Source organism: Oratosquilla oratoria, chromosome 22 (genome assembly GCF_046742065.1).
Source record: "Oratosquilla oratoria isolate Oo_2021 chromosome 22, ASM4674206v1, whole genome shotgun sequence".
Classification (NCBI taxonomy): Eukaryota; Metazoa; Arthropoda; class Malacostraca; order Stomatopoda; family Squillidae; genus Oratosquilla; species Oratosquilla oratoria.
Window position 1 is genome coordinate 6,654,817 of NC_134798.1, and position 12,500 is coordinate 6,667,316.

Genomic DNA, 12,500 nt, shown 5'->3' on the forward strand with positions numbered 1-12,500 from the left:
AAGAATATCAGCAGTATCTGGTTTCTATAGAGAGTTTCCAGATCGATGGAATACTAAGGTACCAGCAGAGGCGATAACGTGCGCGGTAATCATTCGCGAATTCAAAGGCCAATGATGACCAACTGGGCGCAATGAAAGGGGCCTACCAAAACGCGAATTTATTAAATAACGCGTAATAAACAAAGTTAAAAAGGTTTCTAGGTATTTCCAGTAAAATGCGATAAAAATAACTGCGGTCAAAGCCTTCTTTAAGTTGCATTCAGCATTCGCAGTTTGTCAACTTTGTAAGAGACTTTCACGACTTTGTGGCGAATACGTGGAAGCATGATGAAATCTTTCCCAACGCCCCTCCCCAAATAAACAAAATAAACGGAAAAATATACTCATACATTAGGGTGACACATACACACACACACACATATACAGTATACACAGAGACAAAATACAAGTACAAATAAGATAAAACGGTATCACTATGTAAAACAAAAGGGTTTGCACAGTAGTGTATGTATGTATAAGTGTGTACACACACACACACACACACACACACACACACACACACACACACACACACACACACACACACACACACACACACACACACACACACACACACACACAGTCACTTGTGTGGGAGTGGGCACTTCTTCGGCTACCCGTGTTTCCTGCACAGGCATCACTCATCACGTCACATCCGGGGATCACTCACGTCCTTTCTTGCGACATGTGACATAAATATAAACTGTTGTAATATACCCTTTCATTAACCAGTGGCACTTATATATATATATATATATATATATATATATATATATATATATATATATATATATATATATATATATATATATATATATTACTATCACCACTACTGCCATCGTTTCCACCATGTCACTCTCACGACTTTCACTGCCTTTTCATTATTTCCACCATGTCACTGTCACGACTTTCACTGCCTTTTCATTATTTCCACCATGTCACTGTCACGACTTTCACTGCCTTTTCATTATTTCCACCATGTCACTGTCACGACTTTCACTGCCTTTTCCTTATTTCCCCCATGTCACTGTCACGACTTTCACTACCTTTTCATTATCATCACCAACGCATTCTTTCCTAATTCAACACACCATTAGTCCCTAACACCATTCCCGTCTCCATTACTATTATCACCACTGTCACCAACACGTATCACCAGCATCTAGTCTATCACCATCAACTCCAACTCAACCGGGATTGACACCATCATTGCACAGCGGGGCGGGAAAGCAATGCAGAGGCAAATTGGAATCAAATATAGATAACGGTATGGCGAATGCACCCTTTACATGAACGTATACAATGAGACACACACCGACGCGCGCGCGCACACACACACACACATACACACACACACACACACACACTCATTTACACATACGGCTTGCAGTGACTCAGACCCGAGATCGAGCCCCGCCAAGGGCATGAACATTTTACTGATTCTGCAAGCTGTTACTGTCCTCTTTGAGCAAATGAATGAGGTGTATGTGTAGGATGACAGCAATACCCATAGACTGCTTTAAATACGAGGTCTGAAGTATCAATTGGAAGGGAAAAAAGGTGTTGATCACGGGTCCAGCACGTGATTCTAGACCATGGCGAATCACAGGTACACGCACAAAGTGCACACCCTCACATAAACATGTTCACTTGTGGTTCACAACATATATATATGCGCGCTTGACAAAGGACGCTTTACAAAGGGCGTTGGTCATGGCGATGTGCGGCAAAAGGTCACGAAAACAAAGGGGAAAAACCTTGAGCCCCGGGAGTGCCCTTGGCACCCCATGGCACTCCTGACGACAGTGCCAGGGGCATCAATGACATTCTTGCGTACAGGGAGACTTATACATACGTACCCCTCCGGGACGAACTGAGCCTCTACCCTGGGAGAGCCCTTGGCACCCGTAGCATCCTCACGTCAGTGCCAAACTCGCCAGTGGCACTCCTTTAGAAGGTGACCAATCGGTGCCTCCCACTGGGTCATAGTGCGGCTCTACGTAAAGGAAACTACCCTCCCCCCTCCTCCCGCCCTACTTTCCCTCCCACCCACTCTTCCTCCCGCTCCCCTTTCCGGCATTCGTTTCTGATCGTGAGCTCTGATGGCAAGCTGGGTCACGACCTGGCACCTGGCACACGCGAGGGTCACGACTCACGAAGCGTGAAGGCCGATTGGAAAAAGGTCTGAGGAGGAGGAGGAGGAGGAGAAGAGGAGGAAGAGGAGGAGAAGAAGGAGGAAGATGAAGAAGAGGAGGAAGAGGAGAAAGAATAGGTGCACATAAAAAAAAAAAAAAATCCCCAGTTGAATAATCTGTCAATTTGACCTTAACTGATAGTTACGTCGAAATTATTCGGACCCATCGCTCCTTCCTTGCTGTTCGTATTGACGAGGAACACCTCTTACCTGAATAAAACCGTCTGATGGAGACCAGAACAAAATATACAAAGTACCAACCTCAGAGTGGGAGGTATACGTCGAGATAAATTCAGTGTCTTAATACAGGGATGAGGACATCATATAAAAGAAGTATTTTTATAATGAATGAATAAATGAATGAATGAATGCATAAACACATGAACTGAAGAATTATCAAACACGGATAAGTAAACACACGAATACAAACTCATGGATCAAAACAATTAAAAAAGATGCTACGGTGTTGAAGTTACCTGATTCACAATATCACTATATCACAATATCACAATATCACCTAATTCACAATATCACCGCTACTCTTCACGATTTGATATCACTTCTGGAAGCCGCCAGGCAATTTTATTCAGTTGAAGGAACCCCCCCATCCCCAGCGTAACGAAAATGAGTATATTTAGTGGTAGCGGCAAGGGATGGTGGTAATTGTGATGGCTGTGGTGGTGGAGGCGGGAAGTGGTGGGCAGGTGGACTTCGCCCTTGTACTCCACTCCACTGAGATAAACTTTACCGCGGATGATGTTCTGCGTCACAAGAATCAATGTCAATAGTCACTTTTGTCCTTCTGCCTGTTATGACCTGCCCTGCCAACCAAGGGTGGGGATGCGAGTGAGGAAGAAGAGGAGGAGGAGGAGGAGGAGGAAAAGGAGGAGGAGGAAGAGGAGGGGGATGAGGAGGAGGAAAAGGGTATGGGACAGAGGAAACGAAAAGCAGAAGGGGAGGTGTACAAAGACATAGAGACAAAAAGAAAGAGGGGGGAGGGGAGGGGAGGGGAGGGGAAGAGAGAGAGGAGGAGGAAAAGGGTATGGGACAGAGGAAGAGAAAAGCAGAAGGGGAGGTGTACAAGGACACAGAGACAAAAAGAAAGAGGGGGGAGGGGAGGGGAGGGGAGGGGAAGAGAGAGGAGAGGAGGGGAGGGTGGGGAGGGGAGAGGAAGAGAAAGGAGAGGAAAGGAGAGGAGAGGAGGGGAGGAGGGGAAGGAGGAAAAGGAGGAGAAGAAAAGAGGTGGAGGTGGAAATGGAGATGAAAAAGAAAAGAAGAAAATAAAAACGGAGATAACATTCTGATGCTGCCGTTGCAGCTGCCGTCACTCGCTCACGATGCCAAGGCTCCTAGGCACTCACACTGCCACGGGGCAGACCCTCACACGAGCAAAAACTTGCGCTTGCACGTGAAAATCATGGGCGCACACTCACGCCCACACACACACACACACACACAGACACACACACACACAGATATACAGGTATATCCGTAGCAAACACCATATACAAAAGAGCACACGCAATACCTCCAAAAAACTAGACCCGAACTTCACCCAGTATATACCTGCCCTTATCCTTGCCACCTCTATTTCAACCCAAGTCACAATTCCTCCTCCTCCTCTTCCTCCTCCTTCCCTCTCTCGATCTCCCCCTACTTCCCTCCCCCCTTATCCCCCTAACCCAATGACGCGGGTCCAGACCTCGTGTCGTAAAACTGACAGCGGGTGAGAGATTGGCCAAACATCAAGCCTTCCGGCCAGGAAACTGTCCTTCGGTTGAATAAAATCGCTCGATTCTCGAAAGAAAGATCTAAAGATTCGGAAGTTTCAGACACAGAAATCTTCGGGCTCGAGAATTCAAAGATTAACTTCAGGAAAGGCTTGATCGAGGTGGAGCTAACCCTTTGGGTGCCTTGCTCAACTTGTGCGCGTAGTCTGTCTGCCGCTTGGGGACTTTATTTAGCTGAGGTAAGAACCCCCAAGGACTCTGGAGGATTCAAACCTTCCTTTCGAGTGCCCTTCAGCTGAATAAAATCATCTGATCTTAAAACTCTTCATCGGAGGTGTGTGAGGGGGAGGGGTGTGTGCCTCCTCTCATATGGCGTCATAACATAACAAAACCTTCAATGCACGCCACAGGGCGGTATCGCGTAGTCAAGGAATAACTGCGCGTTTGTGTGTGAACGCTTCCAGTGAGTTACATTGCAATTGAACCGCCGCGGTTCAAACCCTTAGTGTGAACAAGACCATACTGTGGCATTTTCCGATGACACTCTCTTGTGCCGCCTTCCCATGGCACTACTCCCTTGTGGCCCTCTCTTATGATACTCTCTCGTGGCACTCCCAGATGGCACTCCCAGGTGGCTCTACATTGTGGTACTCATACTGCACTCCTATGACACAGTCTCAGTTAAAGTGTGCTAGAAAACTTGAAGAGGAGGAGGAAGAGGAGGAGGAGGAGGAGGAGGAGGGGGAGGAGGAGGGGGAGGAGGAGGAGGAGGAGAGATACGGCACTCCAAACAAGTTACGCAACACCGATCACAAATTCTGGACAAGCCCTTTGGTGACCGAAACATTCGGAATCCACTCCTGATAACATTCCGAGCCGACTCCTGACGACCCGAACATTCTGACCGACGGTACGTCACTTCCTATACACGTGACCAAACCCTTGAAACTGTGACGTTACGCGCTCATTATCAAGATAATCAAGAGGATGTTTAGGCCCACCGATACTCAAGTGCTTATCTAAGAGCTTGGGTCCATGTTTGTTTATCTTTGTTCCAGTTCTCTATCGTGACGTCAGGGTCAAGACCGTTCCTGTGAAGGGTGCTCTTAGGCACGGTTACGGACTCTGTATACTTTGTTCTGACTGTCGCCAGGTACTTTTATTTAATTCAATTAATGGGATGTCACCATGCGAATAGGTTAAGGTGATTAAGGTTAACCCAGTCAGCATGGTGCCGTACTATAATGGTTTTATTCTTGCTAGCGGCTGTATATATATATATATATATATATATATATATATATATATATACATATATATATATATATATATATATATATATATATATATGGGGTTATTACTGCTGTGTGTGACCAAGTAGCCCTTTGTTGCTTTATTCTAGCTAACGCTAGACGATATCACTTACCTGCGTGGTGCCCCCTCGCTAGCGGGAGTGTTTACCGTACACTTCCTTCCACTTATAAGTACCACAATGACTGATGGGACCTGTGGGCGTCGTATATCTCCATAGGTCGTAGGTTTACAACGCGAACGAGACTTACGACCTCGTAACTTTTCCGTATCGTAAACGAATACACTTGCAACCCATTCCCATGGGACAACAACAACAACAACCGTAGTATTCAGAAACGAATACAGCTGCACCCAGCTAGGGCTAATGCATTGGGAAAGCATTGGGGCTACTGCATTAGCGAGGCACTTAAAGCCACGGACAAGACCAAGAACATCAGACTTCGTGTGTGACAGAGAACAGGTCCTGAAGGAGGCCATGGCGAACAAGGAGCTCCTCTTCGCTGGGTTCCTCCTCCGAGAGTCTTCGAAGCTGAACAAAAGCGTCTGAGGTTAGCTGGGATAAAGTTCTAAAACGAGTTCGACCCATTAGAGCAGCAATGACTTATCGAGGTAATTGAATCGGAGTTTATCTATTTATCATCTATTTATTTACGTGTTCATTTATTTATTCATTTACTTATTCATTACTATCATCATATTGTTGTCCTTGAACTGGTGGGGGTTGAGTGGGAGACGGAGGAAGGAGAGGCAAGTGAAGGTGAGGAAAGTGGAAAGGGGGAGGGAAAGGGGGAGGGGAGGGGGGAGGACAGGGGGAAGGTAAGAGAGAGAGGGAGAGAGAGGGATAATGGAAGTAGCGGATAGAGAAGAAAAGAATAGTAAAGGAAAGGGGATTAGAAAGAAAGAATGGAAGGAATGGGACAAGATAGAGATTAAAAGGATGAGTCGAGTGGGGAAGAGAAGGGGTTGGGGAGGAGGAAGAGGACGAGGAGGAGGAGGAGGAGGAGGAGGAGGAGGAGGAGGAGGAGGAGGAGGAGGAGGAGGAGGAGGAGGAGAGGTGCTTCGTGAGAAGGACGGCAGAGAGTGGGTGAGACTGAGAGGTAAGAGATGGGGAGGAGTCAGAAGGGTAGGCAAGAGATAAATAAGAAGGCTATAGAAAACGGTGAGCGGGGGACCCACCTCTCTACCCATTGCACAACCACAGGTCCTCGTATTACTCTTTTAATTGGCCAAAACCAGATGACAAGTCTGCTTGCCAGCCAATCAGCGTGCGGCAAGGTCAGACATGAATAGAACCTGGGGGGAGGGGGGGAACCCAGGCCCGGCCAACTCCCCCCTTCCCTTCTCCCCCCCATGCCCCTATCCCTTTCAATACCAAGGCCCTGTACACAAGTAGTAAACACCATAAGACCTTGTTCACATTAGCGGTTTGAACCGCGGCGGTTCAATTAAATGTAAGTCAAAGGAAGCGTTTACACACAACCGCGCAGTTGTTCCTTGACTATGCGGTACCACTGCGGTTTCTGCGCGGTTCAAACCGCTAGTGTGAACAGGGCCTAAAGAACCCTGAGCCGAACGAAGTTCTTGTGGGTCGGGATGCTTTTGTTGCTTAATACAACACAAATATCGATACAACAATACAGTAGTCTCGATCATGGGGTGGTATACAAGCGATTCGAGCAATGGAGCAAGCAATATAGAAATAATCAAGTTAAGCTAAACAAACCAGCCCAGCTGCGTGTCCACACGTAAACAAGAGAAACAAACAAACAGGAATGTCGCCACCTCCCTCTTCTCACACCGCTCTGTACTCTGATAAGATTCCGGAGGAGGAGGAGGAGGAGGAGGAGGAGAAGGAGGAGGAGGAGGAAAAGTGGGAACATTAACACGACGAAGAGGAGGAAAACGAAGACAATGAAGAGAAAGAGGAAGAGGAAGAGGTGAAGGAAAAGAAGGATGCAGAACAATAACAACAACGATGAAAAAAAGGTAGGAAAAGTATGAAAATTAACATGATGAAGAGGAGGATAAAATGAAGACAATGAAGAGGAAGGGGGGGGAGGAAGTGGAACAAGAATAAGAATAAAATTAGCAATAAGAGTACGAAAGAAATAACAGAAAATTATGGAGGAAAATTAAAAGAAGAAATGAGAAGAGGAGAGGGACCACTAAATAGCTGCCATTAAAAACTACTTCTGGCTACGTCAGTGGGAATGAGAGAGAGGGACGCTGTAGACAGACAGACAAGAGAGAAACAGACAGATACAGGGCGTCATGTTACCGGTGTTGGACTGCCATTTGTTCTATGAGAGAGGGGGGGAATGCATCTGTGCGAGCGTGCTTGTGTGTGTGTGTGTGTGTGTGTGTGTGAGTGTGTGTGTGCATGCATCTATGTGATTCACCATGGTCCTGGATCACGTGTTGGACTAGCGATCGACAGCTATTTCCCTCGTGTGTGTGTGTGTGTGTGTGTGTGTGTGTGTGTGTGTGTCCGCGCGCGTACTTGTGTGTGTGTGTGTGTGTGTATGCGTGTGTGTATGTATGTATTCATATGTGTGTATGTGTATACCAGCTATGTCTGCCCATCTCCGCATACCACATAAACCAGTGTACCGGAGAAATATACAGAAGAGAAGTACCGGTGAAATATATCAGAGCATACCCGTGGGAGCGATTATTCATCCCCCAAACATTGTGTGTGTGGGGGGGGGGAGTCTTTCTTTCTTTCTCTCTCTCTCTCTCTCTCTCTCTCTCTCTCTCTCTCTCTCTCTCTCTCGTAACACTTTGACGCAATATCCGGAGAGGTGGCGGGGGGCGGTGCCACTGTAAACCCCTCCATGGAGAAACACTTGCTCCCCGCTCCCATTTTTTGTCTCTCACGAAATGTATGATTCATCTGTGACATGGGCCAGGTGGTCCTTTCATTTTCATTATAGCTGTCGCCAGGCAATTTTATTCACTTGGGGGAGGGAGGATTAACAGTGACGCACATTGTGTATTTTATTATGGTCAGCGGCAGGTGGTTTTAGTCATCTACAGAACCGGACCCCAGGGAGAAATCATTCAAGAGACCCGTTCCTCAGCCGAATAAAATCAATTGGCGCCTACACCCACACACACACACACACGCACACACACCATGACGTAGGGTTGAGCATGTCATGTGACGTCACTTATCCCTTCAATACAATGACATCATGCGCCAGACGATTTTATTCAATTCAAAGTCAGACCCCGTTGGACAGGGTGAGGGAGCTCAGTTGTGCCCAACCCTCGGCTTAATAAAATCGCCTGGCGTCAACAACAAAGGAATCTATACAATGTGCCACCTTACTGAAGTGGTCACCCTAAACACGTGACGTCATCACCCTACTGCCACATCAGTGCTAAACCCCGTTTGTGTGAACCTAAACCCGGATTCGAGACCCGAAACTCGGTGAAGCCACAAGACCCGCCCGAAGCAGAAGCCGACCACAGGACCGCCGCCCGGAGGGCGAAGCCGCGGGGCCGCCAATGCACCTGCCGAAGGCACCTCTTCATGCTTCCAATGAAGAAGTCGAGTTCGAAGACCTAAGCTGGACACTGACGGGATTGATGTTTTATAAGGCAACCCTCCCCTCCACACCCCGCTCCCTTCGAACATTCCCAAAATACGACCGAGCAGCAGACGGCTCCTGCAGTAGCGCCGCTACCAGGAAGGTCCTGCGATGGCGTATTACCTGGAAGCAGTGATTTGTGTTGGCCGTATGGGGTAGACGCTCCAGAAGGCTTGACCTCGGCTCGGAGCTCTTGCTATTTTTGTGGCCGAGCGTTCCTCCGTCAGGTAGTTCTTCATGGCGGCCCAGCTCGAGGCGGCTCTCCTGCCGCCACGACGAGGAGAGGGGCCGCCCGGACCCACTGAGGGTCCGCCACAAGCCGCAGCAGTCCTGCACGGCTTCGTCAGCGCCTACGCCTACGCCGCCGTCGGCAGAACATAGGCGACACGTCAGGCACTCCACTACATGCCACGCCCATCGTCGGTGCATCGCTCCCTCGTCCTCCAGGGCATCTCCAGCCTCAAGGACCTTCGTCTCTCCTCCACCACCTTCTCCCCTACGGCGCCGCCGTCTGTAGCGGCCGCTCTTGTGATCACTATCTCCCGGTGACGGTGTCCACCACCACCACCACCACCACCCCTCCTCCTCTTCAGGAGCCTCGGAGAACGTTGTTTTCAGACTCTCCCGCCTTCGTCGTTCAGGTACGACCGCGACGCCCTTCGCAAGCAGCATCCAATGCCGACTGTGATGCAACTCAAGGTCCACCTCGAGGGGCGTGACGTCACAATATCCGGGATTGGATACGACAGAAAACCGGTGAGTCTTAGTGCTTTGTGACGAAGTTTACCTCAAATTCTTTCGATCATACGAGGTCCACCTAGTCACTCCTGCTGGTGACACTACGACTGCGTTATCTACAGTTCCACGAACTCACTACGAATTCGTCCGATAATGAGGTTCGTCACCACCATATGAAGTAGGTTCAACCGATTTTCGAGGTTTGTCGGGGATTCACTCAGGCTCTTGTCATTTATAGAAAACGCGCTATCTTATCTTTGGTTGTGTTTGCCTAACTTATCATCACACACGCCAAGCAACCCATCGCAGGTGTAGGCGCAACCCTTTAAAACGCATTGGGCGACCTGCAACGCACGCCACCAACACCAACACCGCCGCCACAATCTCGGGGTCAACTATCTTTGGCTATCGATTCTTTGGTTTTTCTGTCTTTTATTTCTCTTCTTATTTTGTTTCCATCTTCGGCGCGGGGCTGCACCGCAGACGCTCCACGCACCACCACACAACCACACAACTCCAACCAAACAGCTGACTGAGGAACTGACGGGATCAGCGGAGTACGTCCTTTCATCCACGAATCCCGGCATCGTCGGCTGTGACGACGGTGTCGGAAGTACGATACACCTCCCACCTCCTTTCACCCCCACCCACCGTCATCGCGAGAAGGACCCTGGGACAAGGCAATGTTAAGGTGGAATCAACATTAACAAGTCCAATTAACACGTCCTCCCACCCTCCAATAACACTCGACGGCGCAAAGGTAATAAATCTTAAATCACTTGAAAGTGGGATACCCTCAAGACTCTACGTGACGTCACGGATGTCATTCCTTCCCGGGGCTTCCCCCCCCGCTCTACCTCGGGCAGTGACGGTGGCTAACAGCCTACGTAGTTCGTCGTCCATTTTTTGCAGAAACAGTAATCAATTCACAAAGCCCAAGGACTCCAAACGATCTTCCTTTTCATCCTTACATGCCCCCTTCAAGAGTAAGGACCCACACTTCTTTCCTCCCACCTACTCCCCTCCCTCCCCACGCAGGAAGACCCTTAATAGATGGCAACCCAGCCTTTATCTAGAAAGCCTCTTACCCGATTGCCCTCTCGTCCTAGTGGTCTATTTCCAGTAGAGCACGTAGAGGAATTATCTAATTAATTCCTCACCTCGCAGGACCCGAAGGATCCTTGTGGCACTACACCCCTTCCTTGCCGGGTGCCGTCAGGCTATTTCATTCATCTCCGTGGCACCTCCCCCGCCCTTCTCCTCCCATAGCAAGGAGTTATCTGTGTACACACTCGAAGTAAATCGTTTATATCAACATACACTTATACTAAGATACATAAGGAAGATACATATACACAGTATACACATAATCATCTTCTCTTACTATGACAACAATGTCATGTAAGTCATGTGTGCGTAAACATACATACATACAAACATAAGATGGTGATCTTTGGGCTTTTATGAGATCAGAGAAATATTCAGGGGATCAGGGGAGAGATAGGGGGAGAATGTGCATCTGTGGTCACCCAAACCCGACCCACCCATGCTACTGTTTAATAAAATCGATTCGTCGGTAATAAGAAGCGCTTCTATCCATGGGGTGTGTGTGTGAAAATATCGCGCCAGAGAGGTGGTGTCATAAAGGTGGCCAAGGAGAGATGTAGGGTAACAGGTCAGAGGGAGAATTGAAGCAGCACCAGCATTTTTTTTAACCAGTCTCCAGTCATAAAAAGAAGTGACTCTGGTCCGTAGTGGTGTTATTAATATACGTACATACATACATACATATACATATATATATATATATATATATATATATATGTATATATAGATATATATATATATTATATATATATATATATATATATATATATATATATATTGGGGGCTGTGGAACAACAAGCGTCGATGAGCATTTTTCCCAGTGTGCACAGTTGTAGCCAAAAAAATTCTATACAACATCTATCCATTTATTTATCTACTTATTTATATACTCATCTTATTCATTTATTTATTTTTCTTTCTTTAGGGAAAAGGTGTATAGGGCACCTGGTAAGGCGCGCTGCATCTCGGGTGTGGTCAAGCCTTTCGACCAGTTTACGAGTGGTCGCTAGGCAGCTCGACACCTCTTCAGCAAGTGATGGAACAAGGAGACCTCCGGATGAGGCCAAAGTTGGCACCCGCACTCAGGGTCCAACGCCAGAAGCGCTTGCGCACGCGCACGCAAACTTGTAAGCACGCAAGCATCGCCGCCCCCATACTGCGTTATCAAAAGCAGAAGAAAAGAGTGAGATAGACAGAAAGAAAAGTAATCCAGGGATCATTAAAATAATGCCGACAATTGTAAAGATAAGCTCTCCATCATTGTGCAACCGCATTATAAAAAAGCATATACACAGGCAACACTGTAATACTTATAGACAGTTACGTTCTTGCTTTCCTGTATCACCCTGACTACGATTTGGGCCGCCTGTTTATCGTACCATGGTACAAAACACTATCGCACCATTTTGCCCCTTCCCCCCAAAAAAACAAAAATGACAATGAATATAAGAGTTTTGTAGGTTTCGTGTGCCAATGCACACTTGTCGATATTTTATGCGTCTTCAGCACACGCGTGGGGTTGGACTCCGTGCACTGAATGAAAAGCTTGAAGATGTGCTTGTGACAGCGTGCGCGCGCGCGCGCGCATTTTGTGTGTGTGTGTGTGTGTGTGTGTGTGTGTGTGTGTGTGTGTGTGTGTGTGTGTGTGTGTGTGTGTGTGTGTGTGCATGCGCGCGCTTGTGCGCAAGCATGTTATTGTAAAAAACACGGACGTGCAAATCTTCACGAGGAAGGAAAGGGGGTACAGCTAGCACCCCTTCCTACCTCCCCCCCTCGAGCTCTTCC

General features: G+C 47.8%; 1 protein-coding gene across 3 annotated transcripts in view; it reads right to left on the reverse strand.

Moving 5' to 3' along the window:
- The window catches only part of LOC143037414 (cytohesin-1-like), a 228,158-nt gene that overhangs the window by 38,523 nt on the left and 177,135 nt on the right, over positions 1 to 12,500 (reverse strand). The window contains exon 1 of one of the 3 annotated variants that reach the window (XM_076205562.1): positions 8,994 to 10,142. The exons of the other annotated variants lie outside the window; for them this stretch is intronic. Coding sequence (XP_076061677.1) covers positions 8,994 to 9,542 — 549 coding nt within the window. The 5' untranslated portion in view covers positions 9,543 to 10,142. Of the gene's footprint in view, positions 1 to 8,993; positions 10,143 to 12,500 lie in introns of those variants that run through there. 3 annotated transcript variants of the gene reach the window in all.